Source organism: Anas acuta, chromosome 12, assembly GCF_963932015.1.
Source record: "Anas acuta chromosome 12, bAnaAcu1.1, whole genome shotgun sequence".
In the NCBI taxonomy this organism is placed as follows: Eukaryota; Metazoa; Chordata; class Aves; order Anseriformes; family Anatidae; genus Anas; species Anas acuta.
In genome coordinates, this window is record NC_088990.1 from 11,467,888 (window position 1) to 11,487,592 (window position 19,705).

At 53.6% G+C, this 19,705-nt stretch overlaps 3 protein-coding genes across 7 annotated transcripts in view; 2 read left to right on the plus strand and 1 right to left on the minus strand.

Moving 5' to 3' along the window:
* The window catches only part of B2M (beta-2-microglobulin), a 36,073-nt gene extending 24,852 nt beyond the window's left edge, over positions 1 to 11,221 (plus strand). For both annotated transcript variants that reach the window (XM_068696195.1, XM_068696196.1), the window contains exons 2-5: positions 7,912 to 8,006; positions 8,111 to 8,389; positions 9,150 to 9,184; positions 10,522 to 11,221. In XM_068696195.1, coding sequence (XP_068552296.1) covers positions 7,931 to 8,006; positions 8,111 to 8,389; positions 9,150 to 9,163 — 369 coding nt within the window. In that variant the 5' untranslated portion in view covers positions 7,912 to 7,930 and the 3' untranslated portion in view covers positions 9,164 to 9,184; positions 10,522 to 11,221. The remainder of the gene's footprint in view (positions 1 to 7,911; positions 8,007 to 8,110; positions 8,390 to 9,149; positions 9,185 to 10,521) is intronic.
* PATL2 (PAT1 homolog 2) lies at positions 1,565 to 7,649 on the minus strand. Of its 4 annotated transcripts, none has more exons than XM_068696180.1 (19): positions 7,522 to 7,649; positions 7,024 to 7,126; positions 6,543 to 6,826; positions 6,266 to 6,334; positions 6,114 to 6,179; positions 5,860 to 6,027; positions 5,595 to 5,678; positions 5,047 to 5,201; positions 4,666 to 4,749; positions 4,446 to 4,584; positions 4,156 to 4,276; positions 3,980 to 4,077; positions 3,643 to 3,687; positions 3,381 to 3,514; positions 2,975 to 3,134; positions 2,483 to 2,623; positions 2,307 to 2,404; positions 2,079 to 2,228; positions 1,565 to 1,849 (listed from the first exon to the last, which is right to left on the minus strand). In XM_068696180.1, the coding sequence occupies exons 1-19, from the start codon at positions 7,543 to 7,545 to the stop codon at positions 1,810 to 1,812; spliced, it is 2,163 nt and encodes a 720-aa protein (XP_068552281.1). In that variant the 5' UTR covers positions 7,546 to 7,649; the 3' UTR covers positions 1,565 to 1,809. The 4 variants fall into 4 exon arrangements, with proteins under 4 accessions (XP_068552281.1, XP_068552279.1, XP_068552282.1 ...); XM_068696178.1 differs by having other exon boundaries at positions 5,595 to 5,681; XM_068696181.1 differs by lacking the exon at positions 7,522 to 7,649 and adding an exon at positions 7,290 to 7,420 and having other exon boundaries at positions 5,595 to 5,681.
* Positions 11,222 to 11,369: 148 nt separating the features above from the next.
* Positions 11,370 to 19,250, plus strand: TERB2 (telomere repeat binding bouquet formation protein 2). Its single transcript, XM_068696197.1, has 7 exons — positions 11,370 to 13,900; positions 14,579 to 14,660; positions 16,553 to 16,698; positions 16,963 to 17,024; positions 17,479 to 17,591; positions 17,686 to 17,777; positions 18,285 to 19,250. Exons 1-7 carry the CDS (start codon positions 13,837 to 13,839, stop codon positions 18,428 to 18,430), a joined length of 705 nt encoding a protein of 234 aa, XP_068552298.1. The 5' UTR covers positions 11,370 to 13,836; the 3' UTR covers positions 18,431 to 19,250.
* Positions 19,251 to 19,705: the final 455 nt, after the last annotated feature.

The following is a 19,705-nucleotide window of genomic DNA, read 5'->3' on the forward strand; positions in this document are numbered from 1 at the left end:
CTTCGTCGAGGAGATCAGCGTGAAGGAATAGATTAATCTACTCTAATTTACATAGGATTTGAGCTTGGAATACATACCATTGTTATTAGCCAAAGGATAAGATGACTTTCTGGTGTGAAAATCTCTTTTGAATATACAGGAGGCTTTGGGGGGGGTCAAGTTTAGACCTCTCCATGCCATAGACATCCCCAACCAGATGCTTAAACATATGTGTCCTAAAACACTTTGGGTGCCCCCTTTGCCCAGGAAGAGCACATCTCCCACAGGGTTAGGAGAAATCCCACTGTACAGCTGGAAGACAGGCAGGAAGCACAAAAATTTCTACACTAAGACCGAACATTACGGCTAGGCACCCTCTCTTGCCTAGATGAGGACCTTGAGGATAAGTTTGTAGCAGCGTTCTGGTTAGCTTCTGGGGGCTGAAACTGAAGGTGCCGATCAGCAAGGATCAGACAAGAGCTGTATGCATATATATAACGTAAGCAAGCTTTATTATGAGCTATTTACATACATACCAGCCCCAGGGTGATGACAAGGGTACCGATGAGCATGGTGCTTTTCCCAGTCATCGGTGTCCACCACCGTGAGACCCAATAGTCCATACTCAGGCAGGTTGTGGTCGGCGTCCTGCCAGTGCAGTAGGCATCCATGTCTTGTGGGCACCACCACAGAGGTGACATTAACCTCAGTTGATGTTCCTGCCTCATGGGACACAGAGCATTTTGCTCCGTTTATACCCCACCCCTGCATGCTCCCAGACCCAGAGCAATTGGCAGCCCCGGTCCCAGGGAGCACCCAGCAGCCCCTGACAGGTTACTGCAATTATGCACAGCACGAGGGGCCAGCGCACGCATTCCCGATGGCAGCATTTTTTTTCCATGCCAGATGAGTTATGGCCTGGCACCATATCTGCTGAACAAACAATATGCGTTATCACAAGGGCAGAGTTCCACCTTGTTCGTGTCACAACAGCACGACAGGGCTTTCCACAGAGCGTTTGTCTTACCCTGCTTCCATTTCACACCAGGTCAACCTAACAGGGTTTTTAGTCCTGACACAAGCAGTCGTGGTCTATTAAGGTATCTCAAGGAAGATGTGGTAACTTCAAGGTGTCCTGTCATGACCATGTCTCTATCTACATGTCTTAGACTAAGACCTCAGCAGAAAGAGGTTCTTTGTCCCTAGCCATGTGTTCAGACCCCCATCCTCTGTGCACACCCAGATGCCCTCAATGTCCCCTCCTGTGCGCACAGACCTTTCCTTTCCCCTTATACACACTCATCTGACATTGACCTCTATGCAAGCTCTGACCACAACCTCTCCCCTGCTGATGGGCTTTTTTCCCCCTCCTCTGTTCCCCATCAGGCCCATTTTCATCATTGCCTTTTCCTCCATCCCCCTATACCCTCTTTACTGGGTCCTCTGGGTCTTCCCCCCCTTTGCTGTCTTTTCTGCCCTTTTGGATCCCCCTCCATCCCCAACCAGGGGGTCTCAGGGCCCATGTCCCAGTGATGCCTCTATCAGAGCCTGGGGACTCAGGCACAGCAGTGGCTGCCCACAGGCGCTTGTTAATCACCTCTTTATTTTATTCCAAGTGCTGTACAGAAATTCCCCCCCAAAAGTGCTCTCAGTGCCCCTGTGCAGACCGGCCTCAGCACCCGCCACAGGCTGCTGCGTGGCGCGAGGCCGAAATAAGTTACCCGCGTTCCCTTCCAGTGCATCATGGCTCACCCAAAGTGCCCCACACCCAAGTTGTGGTTGCTTCAAAACTCAAAGTCCTTTTATCAGGCCCTGCCCCACTCTCAGGGCTTAGCACGGCATGGCAGCCTCTGACGGCAGCGGGGAGCACCTGTGGGGAAGCAAGGTTGGAACATCAGCTTGTCACACCACTGTGGGGGCAAACTGGTCAACGTGGGCTTGTGTCCACAACAGAGGTTTGTAGACTCATGTCCAACAGGGCAGAGAGAGCCACCAGCACCACCCATCGCTCCTCTCCATGGTCCCCCCCCACCAGATCCCCTCTCTCCATCCAAGAGAGGTGGCTACACACAGTGCTAGGTGGTCCAGGTGGTACTCACTCCATCTTGGCCTCCAGGTGGTGGACAGTCTGCTTGTCCAGGTAGCGGCAGAAGAGGGAGAGGAGGTTGCTGGGCAAGAAGAGTGGCTCTACCAACGAGGCCTTGGGCACTTGTGACAGCTCCCGAGCGACCAGGAACACTGTGTCTGTCCTGGAGGCACCAAGGGGACAGTGAGAGCCCTGTTGGGCAGCCAACCCCAACCCTACTCACGTGGCCCCATGCCCTCACCATGTCTCGAAGTCCCTGCCATGTGGCTCCAGTGGTGTCTCAGAAGACAGCAGCCCCTCACCACGGCTCAGCAGGGAGTAGAGCAAGGTGATGCCAAACTGCAGAGAAGCAGCAGGAGGAGCACCATGGCTGTGTGTCCATCCATGATGGGCACATGCTGGGGATGTCCAACATACCTGGTTCTTCAGGGCCATAGCCAGCGGAAACTCGTCAGACTCAGGCAGGGGCCTGGTAATCTCCTGCAGGACCTGGATCAGCCTGCTGAAGGTCATCCTGCCCACCACCTCATTCAAAGGGCTGTAGAGCAGGGGAAGAGACTGGGCAGGGCAGAGGGGAGAGCAGGGATCTGAGACCGCTCAACCCACCACGGACACAGCCCCATCTCCACCCCACACCTTCAGGGTTTCGGGATGATGCAGGGGACAATGCTGCATATCCCAGGAGCATACAGCCACCAGGACTGCTTTAATTCCTCCTGGAGACCTTTCTCCTCCTCCCCGCAAGGGCAGAAGCAAAGCCCTGCACCTGCCCTTCACAGCAGCCTCTTCCCATGCCGACCCCACCATCCACCCAGCCTTGCTGGGACCCATCAGGATGGCTGCCCACAGGCAGGGTGACAGGGAAGGGATGCAGCCCAGTAACCCCCTGCCCCAGCTGGAGGTGCTCGCCTCATCCAATGCATCTTTCTTCATGAGGAAGGGCAGGTGGTGGGTGATGGTCAGCAGGATCTTCTCTGCTTGCTCTGAGGCCAGGTGGGGCAGCAGCCGCGCTGTGAGCTTCTTGCCTTTCCGCACACACAGGACCTGCAGGAACTCATCCTCTGCCTCCCTGGGGACAAAGGCTCTGTGTTGGCACAGACTCTGAGGGACCTGAAGCCCCTCTGCCCATCTGGGTGAGGAACCAGCATCACATCCCTCGCTCCTGCATAGCTCCAGTGGAGGACAAGAGTTGCATGTGGGGTCACTACAGATTATGGTGACACACAGAGGATGAGAGCCCATCACCTAATGACTGGGAACTCAGCTAGGACCAGGACACGCTGCCCACCCCCACCTCACCACGGCCCGAACTCACTCCTCACTGCTGCAGGCTCTGATTTTCAGGGCCTGGTAGATACGCCCCGCTTCCTGGGTCTTCTGCTCCTGCTCCTCTGGGGCCAGGGACACCTTCCGCTGCATCTCCTCCACCTCCAGCAGCTGCAGGAAGAGCTGGAGGAATAACGTGGGATAAGGCAGCGGTTTGGAACATCAGACCTTCCCCACAGAGCTCCTTGGATGAGACCCAAGCCCCTGCTCCATCGGCACCGTGCCCCAAAATCAGGGCCCCGGCCACTCACCCTCTCGATCCTGTGCAGCGCTCGAAGCCGGTGGCTCCCCGCAGCCTTCAGGAGGGGAGAAAGGAAGGCAGAGTTACAGCCAGCACCAGACACCGCCGCCGGCAGAGCACTGGGCCAGCTGCTCCCTGGGGATCAAAGTGACTTCAGGACAAAGACCAACCCCGCACGGAAGCCACGGCCACCGCCGGCTGCCCCATCCCACCCTGCTGATGCCACCAAGGTGTCACCCAACCCATACCCAGAGCCAAGCAACACCCACACTGCAGCTCCTTATTGCTCCTGCTAAATTGCTCCAAGACCTTGAAGCAGGCTTGGAGCCCGGTGTCCCCTCACCTACCTCCTCCACCAGGGCATGGTGCACGGCATCAATGGCTCGGCGGGGGCTGTAGCAGGTGGACACAGCGACCTGGCCCAGCGAGCCAGCGATGCGCACCACTGGAAGAGAGCGGGGGGCACGGTGAGAGCATGCCCCACACCCCGCACCCCACCCCGGCCACCACCACGGCCCCTCACCAGAGTTGTAGGTCTCTACTTTCTGGATGAAGGGCGTCACCAGCTTGGGGGGCTCCTGCTTGTTGCGCCCACCCATGAGCTCCTCTTCTGCCTGCTTGCGCTCCAGCCGATGGTAGTAGGTCTGCGTGGGAGCCAGGAGGGCAGCTTGGGACCATCCGAGCCCTTTTGCCCCCCGTGCCAAGCCCATTTCTGGATGGGGCTCAGCACCCCAGCTCCCTCCAGCTCCCCAAGGTGGGAAGCCACAGCCCCAAGGAGCTGGGTGCCCCACGGGACCTATGGTAGAGGCTCACCTGGTAGTAGTAGTCATCATCCATGTTCTCACTCTGCAGCTGGATCATCTCCACCTTGACGACCCAGTCCTTTTCCTTGCAGGTCATCAGCCCAGCGTAAGGGTCAGCTTTAGGGGACCACAGCTTCTTAGGGGAGACACTGTCACGGGGGAGACCACAGCCTGCCGTAAGCACCCAGAGCCCCCTCGGGGCACTCCCAAGACCCCCGGGCCCTCCGTACCTCTGCACCGTGCCGCCTTGCTGCTGCCGCTGGGTCAGGATGCGCTGGTGCTGGGGGTGCAGCTGGGTGAGGTGGCTGGGCATGCTGCAAAGGGGGACAAGCGAGGGCTGCAGACACTGCGGTGGCTCCAGCGCATCCCCTGGAACACCCCCTGGGTCTGCTCTCAGCATGGTGCCACAAGGGCCACCACCTCCCCTGGTTTTCAGACCATCGCGCTCCCGTCCATCCTGACCTCACTCAGACCAAAAACCTCTTTGCCAGCACAAGCCGGGCTCAGCACCCACGCTCGAGCCATCCCCATGGAGCCACCAGCTTCTTTAGGGGGCCGCAGCATCCCTCCCCTGTGCCCAGCATCAAAACCCCACTCGCCGTGCCTTCTACCTGAAGTTGAACTGGCTGCTGGCCGAGGGGCTGAAGAAGGGAGAGGGGTCCAGAGAAGGAGACATGGGGCCGAAGTGCATTGCGAGGGGCCGCGGCGGGGTGCCCACGTTGGGCGACAGGGGCCTGAAACGGGCCGGGGGCGCATACCCTGTGGACTGCAAAGGAAGGAAGAAGCAGTCAGGAGGCAGGACACCCTGCTGTCACCTCTGAGGGCTCCTGGAGGGATGGGCTGGTTCTGCCAACACCACGTCTTGTGCTCCCATCCCAGGCAAGGGTACCCTGGAGTCATGCTGCTGCCCAGCACGCCCCAGATCCATCAGCAGTGCTCCAACGTGCCACCAAGCACAAGGTCACACCCAGTGCAGGGACAGCAGGACAGATTTGTGAAGCCGTAGCTAACACCTTCCCCATCCCGTATGGAGAAGGGCACCCAGGATGAGACCAAGATGGAAAGGCTGCTGCTCTGGGGAGGTGCTGAGCGGTGCTTGGAGGTGGCTCTTCCAGGCCACGGCACCATCTGTGGGGACAGTGGTGGCCTGCTGCGTTACCTGCTTGGAAGCAAAGGGAGAAGAAGCTCTGCGGGCTGGTGGGAAGGGCCGAGGGGAGCACGTGGAGCGCAGCATCAAAGGTGGCTGCTGCAGGGACAAGCAGGCATTACTGGGACCAGCTGGGCACCGGGAATGTGGTCACAGCCACGAATCCCAGCCTGATGGTGGGTTTCATAGGGGGACAGAGGCATTGCAGAGCTGGGGACAGCTTCTGGAGCAGAGAGGGCAGAGGAAGGGGTGAGCAAGACTCCCTGAGAGCCCGTACCTGCCGGAGGAAGCGCTGGGAGAAGGACTTGGGGGACGTCCCTCTGAAGTCAGGGCGCTTGAGCCGAGGAGAGCCCGCATACCCCCTCTGCACAGGGGAGCTGAGGAAGTCGAGGGCCACGTTGGCAGCAGGAGGGGGCGTCTCCAGGACCTGCAGGATGGCTTTGTCCTGTTGGAAGAGGTGGCAGGAGGTGGGAATGCAGCCCTGTCCACATGCCACAACCGGGGACGCGTGGGGATACCCCCGGGACCCACCTCCAGCACGGGGTGGGGTGGGATGCTGCTGGGGCAGGAGCCCCACACCATGGGCTCCATGGCCAGCTGGAAGACAGAGAGAGGTCAGCATGGGGAGGAGAGGGGCAGGGGACACTCAGACCCCGTCACCAAGGAGGAGGGGACATTTTTACCATGTCCTCTTTGCCAAATTCTGCCCAGACAGAGCCAATCCTGCTGTCCAGCACTGCTGAGTCCTGGCTCTGGGAGCAAAGAGGACAGTTAATGGCACACACCTGGCCACAGCACCACGGACCTGCCCTTGTCCCTCCCAGAACCACTCCTCGCCCTCTGTAGGGCACAACCCACGGCGTGTGGATGGAGGGACAAGCAGCAGGTCCATGGCAGTATCACTGCTTGGACACTGGGGGCTCAGCGCTGGGTCCCCCTCCCACCCCACTCAGGCATCACCTCCAGCGTGGGCTTGCTCTGCACAGCTCTCATCACCGCTGGGTCTCCCAGGTTGTTGGGCTCATCCTCATGCTCTTCCTCAGCCCCCAGCTGTTCTTCTTCCTCCTCAGAGCCCACCTGCTCAGCATCAGGCTCCATCCCACCTTCACCCTGAGGCTCTCCCTGCTCCTCTGGTGGTTGCTGCCCCTCATCTGCTTGGGGCTCCTCCTCGGTCTCCACGAGCTCAGGGCTCCTCTCCAAAGGCACTGGGGTTTTCACAGCATCCTCCTCAGTGGAGTCACGGTCTTGCAAGGGAAAGCAGAGTGCGTTGGGGTTAAATAAGCGCCCAGGAAAATGCCCCCAGGCTCCCTGCTGAGCTCTTTGTTAGGCATAAGGACACATCCCACCTGGGGAACACCTTCCTCACCCCCAGCCTCCATTCATCCTCATCCCACCAGGTGCTGGCTGGTCAGCCCGAGTCTGGGGCTCCCTTGAACCTTACCCAACCCAAATGTCATCTCATTGTACAGGTCAAGCTCCTCATCCTCCTCAGCCATCTCCTCCAGCAGAGGCACATCTTCCACTAGCAGGTAGTCCTCAAGGATCTGGGGGGCGAGAAGGCAAAAGCAGCATGGGCACCAGCGAAGGAGACAGATGGGGGAAGAAGAAACCCTTAACAGGGGGGCACCCAACCCTTCCTGGGAGCTAACCCCACAGCTGCCCTGCAGCTGGAAGAGACGAGCAGGAGCAACCCCCAGACACCAGCACCTGCCCCTGGTGGCTCCCGGGGACCACCCCTGACCCCTGTGGGACCCTCCCAGCTCCGCAGGGACCGAACACCCGCAGCAGCAGGCGGGGAGCACCGCGAGGAGCTCGGTGCGGAGCCCCAGCGCGCCCCACGTGCCACCATTAGGCTTCAGAGTGAACACCCTGCCGGGACGGGGCAGGGCCGGGCAGGACAAGGCAGGGCAGGACGGGACGGGGCAGGGCGGGCACTCACAACCCTCTGGCCGCCCTCCGCCATGCCGCGGCGCCGCCCTCCCCCGCCTCCCTCTACGGGGCCGCGCTGCCCCCGCCGCCGCCTTTTACCGGCCGCCGGCAGCGCGCATGCGCGGCACGCCCCCCCGCGGATAGACCACGCCCCCCTCGGATAGGCCACGCCCCCGCTGCCCCGTTAGGGCGGTGGAAACGAAAGTGAAAGCGAAAGCCGCGCACTGCGCACGCGCAACGCGCCCTCTGCCCGCTCTCTCCAACCTTTTCGCTGCCTGTTTGCCCGGATACAAGTGACGCGGCGGGGAAGTCGCCTCGCTATTGGCTGCGCGCCGCGGCGGTGATAAATAGGAGCGGGGCGCGCGCGGGAGGGGCCACTCGGCGAGGGGAGCGGAGCAGCGCGGAGCGGAGCGGGAGGCATGGGGCTGGCGGCCAAGGCGGCGATCGTGGCCCTGGTGGCGCTGGTGGCACTGCTCGGCCAGGGGCAGGCCAAAGGTGAGTGTCCGGCGCTGCGGGGGGCGCGGTGGCGGGGCTGTCCCCGGTGGTCCCGGCGCTGTCCCCGGTGGTCCCGGTGCTCAGCGCTGCCTCGCCCCTCACAGCGGCCCCCAAGGTGCAGGTGTACTCCCGGCACCCCGCCACCGCCGGCACCGAGAACATCCTCAACTGCTACGTGGAGGGCTTCCACCCCCCCAAGATCGACATCGCCCTGCTGAAGAATGGGGAGCCCATGAAGGACGTCAAGTACAATGACATGTCCTTCGGGGACGACTGGACCTTCCAGCGCCTGGTGTACGCCCCCTTCACGCCCACCAAGAGCGACGTCTACACCTGCAGGGTCAACCACGAGGCCTTCGCGGAGCCGCAGTCCTTCAGATGGGGTATGGTTTCCTCTCCGCGTGATGCATCCAGAAGCCTCGCTGATTTTGGGCTCAGCCTCTCTAGAAACAGGGCGCTGTCATGGGGTGTGTTTTGAAGGCTTTGTTCTAGACATACATGAGCACCAACAAAAGTAACTTGGTTTGAAAAGACTATGTGCCAAACCCATGCGAGAGTTAGCTCGCAGCAGATAGGAAAGGTTTGCTTTGGCATTGCCAAAGGTCCTGTAGGTAGTTGTCCTCTGCCTTCCTGGCCTGCCTATGCTGGGCCTGACAACTGTTAATAGAGCTCTCTGGGTGGATTTATCCAAAAAAAGATGGGTGATGCAATGATTTTTGGCTTTAATCTAGTGGTAAAGACTGACACTTACTGTTTAGATCACACTTACTGAAATTCCTGTCTTCCCCTTGTGTGCCTTGGTTCCCAAGCCGAGACTGTTGGTGCTCCTCTTAATGCTGATGGCAGCATGTGAACATGAAGTTCTGGTCTGAGGGCTGCTGGGCATCTCCTGAGGCAAACCAGGATCTTTCCAGCCCTTGGTTGTTGGGTGAAGCCTTCTAAGTGTAAAGCATGATGCATAGGGTGAACATAAAGAAGAATGCAGCAGTGGGGAGTGATTTTTTGGTGATCTGGTCTGTGGTTAGTGGCAGGAAGCACAAAGCCAAGCAAGGGCAGCTCTCTGAGGCTGTTCCCCACAAGGGTGGGCCCTATAGTGACTACTGTTTGCTCTGAAGACTAATGCTGTGTCTTTCTTTCTTGTAGAGCCAGACTTCTAAGATGTGCCGGGGATAATCATGGTGAGTTACACTCGTATTTTGTGTGCTGGTGGTAAAGGGAACATGGACTGCTCTCTGTGGAGGGAAGTACGTAGCTTGCAGAGTTGAGGAACAAGAGGAGTGACCACAAAAACCCCATGGTGTTGCCACTAAATGGGGGCTGAGCTGTTCTGAAGCTCTTGCTACTTACTAAATATGGCTAATCCTGCACTGGGCATAGGGTGGTATTTTGGCAACTTGTGATGTGCGAGGCACAGATCGGTGTAAACAGCTAGATTAACTCCTGATAGAGAAAATTGAGGATGTGTGGCTGAAAGACCTGAAACTGAAACTCCTCTGAGTACTCCAGCTGAGGCTGGGTAATTATTGACATTGTGCAGGATAAGCCTTTGCCAGGCCTTACAGGAATTACCCCCCTCCCCGTTGTTTCAGAAAGTGTTAACAAGGCTTTTAGACTGAGACTGAGTCATGAGTCACATGGACTTTGGAAAAACCCTGGGGCATTGCTTCTTAAGATGTAGAAGGATCAGAGTCCTTTCCTTGCTGCTGTTTTCTCTAAAGGTCTCTCCAACAAAGGCTGGGAGGGGTGTTGGTCTTCAGGGACAGGAGAAAACTGGAGGTGAGGTCACCAGCTTCCTGGGATGAGGAACAGGATATACTCTTAATTAGCAGCAGAAATGTGTGTGGTACTGAGGGATGGGGAAAGGCTCAGGAAATTCACCCAGAGTGGAAAATGGTTGGATTGGAAGAATATTTAGAAGGGATGCCACCAGCGGTTAGATATTTTCTTGTAGCTGTTGCTTGGGATATGTTGCTGAAGTAAATGGGCCTGTGATTTGATGCAGTACAGACAATTCTGGGTTACAGAGCTCAGAAAAGTGATATGGCACCTCTGCCACTTTCCTGGGGATGGAAACCCAGCCCTAGAGCTGGGCCTGGGGTGTGCCGTGCCCCAGTGGTTTTGGTGGGATGTCAGGAGGTCTCTGATAGTGAGGGATGCCAAGCTTGGTTGGGCTGGGACTGTAGGGCAGGGACAGTCCTGACTTTGCTGGAGTCTGGGGGTAAGGATTTACAGAGCTGGGTTAGAGGAGCTGAGAGCAGGATAAAGCAAGAACATCTGTGCAGGCATTGTTTAGGCTGCAGAGCACTGATGGTCTTAACAGGGGATTGCTTGTTGAAGTCTGAACCCCCCGGGTGGAAGGGACTGAAAGTGGTTTCTGCAATGCTCAACGGTGGGTCTGTGTGCCTGTAGCTGGGACTCTGCAGTCAGAATTCCCTTGTGGAGAGCTCTTCCTAAACAATAATTACAACTGAAGCTATGCAGAGTGACTGATGTTAGTCTTCTCTCTCCCATGCAGATCTGAAGAATTTTTCCCTGCAAGCCTAAATGAATTTGAGCTTCTGTCCTTTCTACATATGGAAAAGAGCAATTGTCTTCATCATGAAATTCCTTCTCTTCACAATGTTAGGGGTCGCCTACAGTTAACAGTGGTTGTCTGAACTCGGGTTCCTGGCCTCCTTCACCATGAAATTAAAATACTGAGGAATTTGGCATCAGAGGAAAAGTGGGCTGGGAAGGGCCTGAACACTGCAGCACGTGGCAGATGTTCTGCAAGCTCAGTCATGCTGTGCTGCTGAACCACCCTGACCTGGCGTTAGGATGGAGGTGCAAAGTGAGCTGATCTGGGGGGGAAGGAGGGGAGAATTCTGAAAATTTGGCTGTGTACCAGGAGATTTGTAATGCAAATTTACACCTTCAAAACGTGTGCGTAACTACCCCCCCCCCCATAATATAATTAAAAAAAACATCCTCTAACATCTGCTCTCTGTAAGCATGTCTGGCTGTAGCGACAACTGGTTGGTTTTGTAGAATCATTATTAAACAACTATTATTACAGCTTATCATCAAAATAACCTTACCCCAAACTAGTATGCTAACTAGACTTTTCTGAGCACATAGGTATAAGTGTCTGCATTACCCATTAGAAAATTGTAGCTCTTTAGTGGTCTGCAGTGTACCTAATTTTTATCTAAATACAATCAGAAAACTTAAAAGGAGTCTGTCTTTCTGAAGTATATGTGTCTTTAAAGTATCTCTCCAGAGTCCTGTACCAGCCTGAACCAATTTTTTGGACTCTGATGGGTTGTGGGCTGATGCAGAGCATGGTGGAGCTGCACTTGGCTGCACTTTTTTCCCCCACTGAGAAGGTGCAGGCACACTTTTCTTTTGGAGGGGAGCCACTTAGTCCCTCAAAAGGGAAAAAAATAACAAACGAAAGCAGGACATCTGGCTAATGCTTTTCAGGGCATGTGCTGTCAAAGATGGACTGAGGGGAAGCAGGATGTATCAGCTAGTTTTGCTTCCTTTTTTTTTTTTTTTTTTTTTTTTTTAAAATTCTGCAAGGGGCAAGCTACAGCACATGGCCTCATGGGGGCTGTTCTGTCACACCTCAAGCTCAACAAGAATTTGATGGCATTACCCAAAATGGTGATACTGCAGGAGCTATGCTGCACAGCTGGGCAGTCTGCTTTAATTTTATGAAGCAGCTGTTGTGATTCCTTGATCCTCCTAGATCAAGGAGGATCTGATTAGTGCAGAGCTCACACCTGAACAAGGATTCTTGGCTACCTGGTGTGTGTGGTTTATTGCACTTGCTCTCATGGGTAAAGATTCACTGCGGCTTGCATATGCCAAGGCATCACATACTGAAGGTTTACCTGATCTTGGCTTACTTCACAGCCTTTTCTGTTATATTTGCACTTTCCGTGATGAACACGGAGAAGAGAACCTGCCATATGCAAACCTCTGGCTTTCTGCTTTGCTTGAAACTATGTTTTACTCAGACAGATTGTTCACTACAAGGGGCATGCTCTCCTAGCCTCGGATTGGAATCAGTCAGGAACTGCTAGCTGACTGGGAATTTCTATCCAGCAGGAAAGGTGTGCAGGCGGGGCACTGGTCTTACCCAGGGCTCACTGTCCATCTCCTTCCAGACCCTTTGTTCAACCCAACAGTCTCTCAGGTGGAGGGGGTGGATGGAGACCTTGGGGTCTCCACTGGGGTGTTGGTGGTGGGTTACATATTCCCTATCCAGGAAAATCCTGTGTGAGTACAAAGATGGGTTCAGGACCTGGGAAGTTGGGGGGGTTCTGAGGAGCTGTACTCTGCAGGAGCAAGGGGAACCCTCGGGAGCATTCAAACCAGGGTGTCACAGTCAGGTGGCTGTACAAAACACACGTCACCCAGCCTGGGACAACAGAGCTCACCCAAGCCACTGCAGAGCTCAGCTTGCAAAGTCAACCATGCTCTGAAGATCAGCCATCCCCACCAGTGGTAGAAGATGGTCTGGGAAGGAAGACAAGGTTGGGAATTCCCCTCCAGAGACCCCTGTGGAGCAGCACAGTCTGCTGCAAGAACCCAAGGTGGCTTGAGACATAGATGGCGTTCTGGCCTCCTCTGTTTTAGGGGGAGCCACCAGATACCTGCCACCACCCTGGCTTCCCCTTTACTGGCTGCAAACACATCGCAGAGTGATGGCTGGGTGTCTTGCACCAACAGGAAAACCTCCTCCTAATTAAAAAATTGGCTCCGCACAAGCTGAAAACGCTATGGCACAGGTGGTGCAAGAAGACCACGTTGCTGAAGGAAACATCCAACAACATCATGCTGCACTAGGGAAGTCGTTGCCCTGATTGCATCTGTGGGCTTTTTGTGGTATTACTTAGGAATTATTTTGTCAGCATACTCAAAAATCCCCTTTCTGGGGAGTATGACGCATGACAGTCCCAAAGGCTGGTGAATTTTGGGATCATTTCTAGAAAAAAGTTCTCTGTTTGAGGGGGGTCCAGCTGGGGGGGGGAGGGGGGTGGTCCAGAGATATCTGGGATGTACTTGCACTACTGCTGCAGTTTTTTCAGTGCAAGTTCCTAGGGGATGGAATTGTCGAGGGATATTTTGGCAAGTATGAAGCATGAAACAAGCCTCATTTGTGCTTTATGAATTACGAGCAGTTTTGCTGAAAGCAAGCTGTTTCCCAGATCAACCAAATATGTGTTTTTAGAATGGGTTACTTCTTCAATGTCACATCACCTTAGAGTCTCTGACACTTCACCAGTTCCTGCATGACAGGGAGAAAAAAACAAAGGGCTCAGGTAAAAGAGGAGGGGAAAAATCTTTCAAGACACAGCTGAATATAGACGTCCTCCAGGAAAAGTGAAACACCAAACAGAAAAGTGAAAAACCAAACAGAAGAGATCCTGGTGCGCCTCCAAATGCTGATCTTTACGTCTTCAGATTGTGTAAAAAAAATGATGAAAAATGAGTATGAATCAAAGACCAGGGCTTTCTGCTTCACCTTTCAGTATGGCTGACACATCACTTGCCTGTTTGGGGCACATTCAGCTCTGTTCAGGTTTCCAGAGGTGTCACCAGCCAGGCTACATCATGGAGCATTTCTGGAGGACATGGTGGTCAAGCCTTGTACATAAACCTACCTCAGCTGGTTAAAAAGTCCCACTTGACCCACCTGTGTGCCTAGCTGAAACCACCCTGAGCTATTTTGGGGCTCCAGAGGCACTCAGAGCCCTCAGCAGGTCCCTCCCTGCCTGGCTCCCCTCAGCGTTTCCCGCCACCGCCATTGCCCCTCAGGCTCCTGCCTCAGGGCTTCTCCACCATGTTCCGGGGCCGCCATGCCTGGTTCTCCCACAGCGTCCAGCCCGGCCCTCAGCAGCTGTGGGGTGAGCCCTCAGTGGGGCAGGGACCCCCTCTGAGGAGCCCAGCATGGGTCATGGGGAGACCCATGGCTGTGGGGCCCATAATGGGGCCTGGTCTTGGACACCCCGGGTGCACTGGGGTGTGAGGGGACATGTTTGGGGTGTAGTGATGTGTCAGGGTGTGGGGACAAGGGGTAGGTAGTGCCCCACTGGTGTGTGTGGGGACACATTCGGGTGGTGGGGGGACACACTGGGATGTGGGGACACATTGGGATGTTTTGGGGTGTGGGGACACATTGGGGTGTGTGGGGATACACTGAGGGCCTCGGGGCATGTTGGGGTGTGTGGGGGCTGTCTTGGGGTGCAGGGGGACACATTGGAGGGATGGGGGCACACTGAGGTATGGGGATGCAGTAGTTTGTTGGGGTGGGGGGGGGCAACACGGTGGACGGGGCACACTGGGCTGTGGGTGAACACATTGGGGTATGTGGGGACATGTTGAAGGTGTGTGGGGACATGGAGTGTGTGGGGGGACACAGTGGGAGGTGTGTGGAAAAGTGTTGGGGTGTGTGGAAATTCTTTGGTGTTGGGGGTGTGTATTTAATGCAATGTGGGGACAAATTGGGTTCTGACGATGTCGGGGTGTGTGGGCACACACTGGGTTGCCTCCCGTCATCCTCACCCCTGTTCTTCCTCCTGCAGTGGCTGGCGGGGGGCTGCTCACCCGCTGGCAGGATGCTGACTACCTCTTCAGCAGCGATGCCGCCCACCCCGACACCCTCAGGTTGTTCCTCTCCCCAGCTGTCCCCCCCCCCCCCCGCTGCCACCTCCTCCATTTAATGGGTGTAAACATCCTCTGCAGGTCAGGGGGGTGTTCTGGAAGTGCCTTGTACAGTTCCTGCTGCGGTCTGCTGGGGTTTTACTCTTAGTCTGCTCTGACACAGAGCTCGTGCATGTGCAAATCTGCACTTACAATAAACTGTGTCTAGAGCTATCCCAAACAAAACATAAAATGGCTGTGAAAATAATGCAGCTTTCCATGCATGAGGCTGGCTTCAACCCAGCACTGGGGACAGTGTTGTGAGAAAAGGACGGTGCTGATACTGACATAGCTTTTTGTGTGGTGTCGTGGTTTAACCCGGCTGGCAGCTAAACACCACGCAGCCGTTCGCTCACCCTCCCCCCTCCCTCTCTGGGATGGGGGAGAGAAATGGAAAGTGAAGCCCGTGAGTTGAGATAAAGACAGTTTAATAAGACAGGAAAATAATAATAACAAAATAATAATAAAAATAATAACAATAATAATACAATGGTGATAATAGGAAAGTAATAATAGTATGTACAAACAAGTGATGCACAATGCAATTGCTCACCACTCGCTGACCGATGCCCAGCCTAACCCCGAGCAGTCCGGCCCCTTCCCCCCAGCTAGCCACCCCTATATATTGTTTAGCATGACTTCAGATGGTATGGAATACCCCTTTGGCTAGTTTGGGTCACCTGTCCTGGGTCTGTCCCCTCCCAGCTCTTACTGCACCCCCAGCCTGCCCGTTGGCAGGACAGAGCAAAAGGCTGAGATGTCCTTGGCTTAGTATAAGCACTGCTCTGCAACAATTAAAGCATCGGGGTGTTATCAGCACTCTTCTCATCCTAAGCCAAAACACAGCATTCCACCAGCTACTAGGAAGAAAATTAATTCTGTGCTAACTGAAACCAGGACATGTGGGAAGCGGAGCAAGGTAGGAGCTGATAAAACTGCATTCACACTCCAAGTAGTACTAGCAAAAATAAAACCCACCTACACTTAGCGCAGGTACAAGACCTCTGCACAGAACCAACTGATAAAAGCTTTTAATTGTGTAAATTGAAGTAATAGTGCTGCTTTGTTCTCGCTACCTTTGACCTGACATGCTAGAAAAGCACAGGGTCTAAAACAGAGCTGACACCATCCCCAAGGCCGTGGGGTAAACAAGGAAGTAACCACAAGCAAAAAAAAAAAAAAAAAAAAAAAAAAAAAAAAAAAAAAAAAAGCCAGGGCGGAACTTTGTGACAGCAAGCCTGGAGACGAGAATAACCCAGCCGGAAAAGGGTTGAATTGATATTTTCCTTCTGTTTCATATAAAAATAATAGAGCTCGACAATGTTTTTACAGGAGAACTACAGAAGTGAGAGATTATTCAGGATCTTCCTCCACCTAGTGAATAGCTGTGTAACTTATCATGCAAATATATTTATGTGAAAGGGAACGGTTTCTCCTGATCCTCTGCACCAGGCTTTCCTAGTGGCTGAAATAAGCAGGTTGTTTTAACACATTATTGCTTAGAATTGGCTTAGATTTTGTAAGCCTTCAGACACCGAGGCCAGCTTTGGGAGTGTAATCCAGCAGATCCTTAAACAGAGCCCTTCCTTCAGCCACAGCATTCCCTGGCACATCCTGCTGGAACAGGATGTTGCTGGTAGAGTCTCAGAAAATAACAGCTTTTCCTTGGGTACTTTTTCACCCTGCAAAAAGGCAAAAACATCCAAGCAGGTCAGTTTTAATGACAACACACATCCTTTCACACTTGTTTTACCCAAAGCTGCCCCCTAGCCCTGTATCTCCAGATTGATCGAAGCCAAAGCTATTCCTGTTCTGCTTTTATTTCAGGCTTACCTTCAGGAACCATTCTTTTTCAGAATACACGAGAGCCGGGAGTACTTGGACGGCAGAGCTACAGTTTTCCATTCCTGCTACCTCTCTGCATGGGCAAACACCAGTGCAGAAATGAAGGAGTCAGTGGTTCTGGGCCACTTCGTTCTGCCTCCTGCCTGCCTGCAAGAAGGTGAGGGAGAACATCAGGTGGGTGCTGCGCTCTGTATGCCCCAGTACACACAGGGGTGCCAGCTGGCATCAATCCTTGGTCCCCTGTGCCCTGAGGGTGGGGGATTTCCTTCTGCTGGGAGCAATTCTTCCTCCCTGAGGCTGAGGAATTAATGCTCCGTCTATTATACCGTGTTAGGGAGCAATGCCACTCAGTGAGCTCCTGCACCACTGGGCAGTCTTCTTATTTCATTCTTTTACGGTCATTTACTTTTGTTCACGGCAGAAATCAGAAGAAAAATTGGTGGCTTTATTTGGGAGCAGATGGATGATTCCCTTGCAGAGCAGGTAAGATGAGAAATACATACTGCAGGAGGTGGTGTAAAAATCAGTTGTAGCAACTGGTTTTCATCCCGGACCCTCAACCCAAATACAGGATGAAATATTCTTGCACTTGTTGTGCTGCACGTGTCCCTCTCAGTGTGACAACCCAGGAACAAAACACTGGCACATGCAGGAGGGATTTTCTCTCTTGCCCACACAGGCACCCTGTCTGTACATCCTAGGGACTGCCTGTTGCTGAGGTCCGAGTTCAGCCCTTTTGGTGCAGCATTTTCTTTCCCCATGACAATTCCTACTATGTGCTGTCTTCTTGAAGGGATTTCTCAGTACTTTTGAATCAAAATTCATCATCATCTTTATAACTTTATTATAAAATATGCTGGAAATCAGAATTTCTAAAACTGCCTCAAGGCAAATGGACTCAGGGCACAATTCTAAATGATCTCTGTGCTGAAACCAGCAGAGACCTAATGAAGATCTTCAATCTAATGAAGATCTGCCGGATGAAGCAGAGATGGTAAGAAAAGACTGCAAGCAAGATGTGAGGGAGGATGTACGGAACCTGTCTGAAAGGTATTTCTGGCCTCGATGGTAGGATTTGGATATGCCCTTGCCTTTCAGAAGATACCCAACATGAAGGAAATAACATCTTTCTCCCCCAATACAGCAGTGAAGAAAACCCAGGCTCAAGAGCATCGACCCAGGGGGAATTTTCATACCATGCACTTAAGGAGTACCCGATGAATAACATGGTGACAGGTAACACATAGCATAGGTGGGTTTGTAATAAGTGGAAAATATGCCCCAAAACAGCTGTGGGTGCCGATGAAGCCATACTCACCCCTTAGGATTGCTCTTTCCCCCTTTACTCTTGCTGGACTCAAAAATGGCTACAGGTTTCACCTGAAAGATTGTCATTTTTTGTTGACACTGCTAATTTCTGATGGAAACTGCTTATTGCTCATTGTCCTAATTTGCGTGGCATATGCAAATATCAGAAGTGGTGCAGCAGTTGTGTCAGGTAAGAAGGTTGAGCTTCCTGGGTGGTAGATCAGAGCTGTTTCCCTAGACATTATCTGACACCAATTTCCAGTCATTAGAACCTTGAGAGCGCAACCAGCCTTTGCTGTAATTCCAAGGGCACAGCTGGAATTGGTCCCCTCCCCTCAGCACTGCTCATTTTCCATAGTTCTAATTTCAGCTGAGAAATGAGAAATTAGGTAACTCAAAAGCTCCCGAAGTGAGACTGGCACTTTCCATTCCCAGGCTACACCTCTGCTCGTGACATGAAGAAGTACGTTGGAGAGCTACGCGATTTCATTCCTGGCACCTCGGGTTACACAGCGTACTGGATTCAAAACGAAATCAAAGTTTACTCTGATGTGAAAACTAAAATGAAAAGAAAATTGTAAGTAGCAGGAGGCTGTTCTCATCAAAAGCTTAACAGAGTGCTGCCAAAATGCTGTCAGCCTGGTACGGCAACTCAGTTCTGTTTAGCAACATCCCATGGTTAGATTCTCTGATGCCTTACTTACTTTTCTGCAGACTGATGGTTATTTTTACTGTCAGTCTGTGTTCTCACCGTGTTTTAGTTAAACAGTGAAGAAATTGGTGGTATTGAGCTGAGAATTCTGTATTAAATCTCTGTGGTGTTTGAGGGGATTTATAGTTTAGCCCTTTGGTTCATCCTGACTATGGCTCAGCATGTTCAGTGTACATTTAAACACCTGGCTACGTTTGTTGTAAACATTTTATTCCTAACTATTTAAAACAAATTCCACAGAACACATAAATATAGATGAATCTCTGAAAGACCAAACCCTTTGCCTTTTTATTTGTATGGAGTACTTAAGAGGGTCATCCTGTGACTGCGTGTTGGAAGAACACGCAGAGCAAAGGAAGTGGCTTCTCATCACAGCCCCACCTGTAGGATCCAGTGCCCCACCAGACTGCGTGGCCGCCACCATCACAGTGGGCCTGGGACCCCCAGTACAAACACGGAGCCTCGTGGGCTTGAGTGGGTTTTGAGCACAGGCCCTAAACGTTCCCTCAGCAAAACCCACCTCAATCATGGGTCCGAGTGCTGCAGGTGGTTGTGCCAAGACCCCTCGCCTCACCAGGGGTGCCCAGGGCACCGTGACCACAGGTTGTGGTGCTGGATGATGCCAACAGCCACGGCAGGGACTTGCAGGTCCTCTGCCTGTGCACAGAGGATGGGAGGAGCCTTGGGGGTGAAGGCCACAGCTCTGCCATGGCTGCTGCACCCTGGGGACATCGTTAGTGGGTGGGGTCTTGCTGGGGGCTTTGGGGCCTGTCTCCATGGGGGAGCTTCCACCACACAGGGCTCTGCTCAGCCCAGTTTGTTCCCCTCATAGAAATAAAATCCGGTTTCTCCCTCTTTCATTTAAGCACTAAAAAGTCACAAATGCGGTTATAAAAGGCAACTTTTATTCTGGAACAGCACGGCCCTGAAAGCTACCCACTCACAAGCAGCACAGCACAAAGCTGGGAGGTGCTGATGGCAAGGACACACCACGCTCGCCCTCTCCTGGCTGTGCGCCGCCATCCTGAGAGCAGCAAGCACGCATGCCTGCAGGAAAACCTGTAAAATAACAGCTTTGCACCTCACGCCCCAAGGAAAGACCCCCAAAAGGCGTCCACAAATGTGAAGGTGTCAAGTCCTCTTC

Excerpts from the sequence above, each read along its gene's own strand:
- PATL2 (XM_068696178.1), bottom strand. The coding sequence starts at position 7,545 with ATGGCGGAGGGCGGCCAGAGGGTT. Across the intron at positions 7,127-7,521 it reads CGGAGGGCGGCCAGAGGGTT|ATCCTTGAGGACTACCTGCT; the intron begins GTGAGTGCCCGC and ends CTCGCCCCCCAG. Across the intron at positions 6,335-6,542 it reads AGAGCAAGCCCACGCTGGAG|AGCCAGGACTCAGCAGTGCT; the intron begins GTGATGCCTGAG and ends CTTTGCTCCCAG.
- TERB2 (XM_068696197.1), top strand. The coding sequence starts at position 13,837 with ATGTTCCGGGGCCGCCATGCCTGGTTCTCCCACAGCGTCCAGCCCGGC. Across the intron at positions 13,901-14,578 it reads CGGCCCTCAGCAGCTGTGGG|TGGCTGGCGGGGGGCTGCTC; the intron begins GTGAGCCCTCAG and ends TTCCTCCTGCAG. Across the intron at positions 14,661-16,552 it reads GCCCACCCCGACACCCTCAG|AATACACGAGAGCCGGGAGT; the intron begins GTTGTTCCTCTC and ends ATTCTTTTTCAG.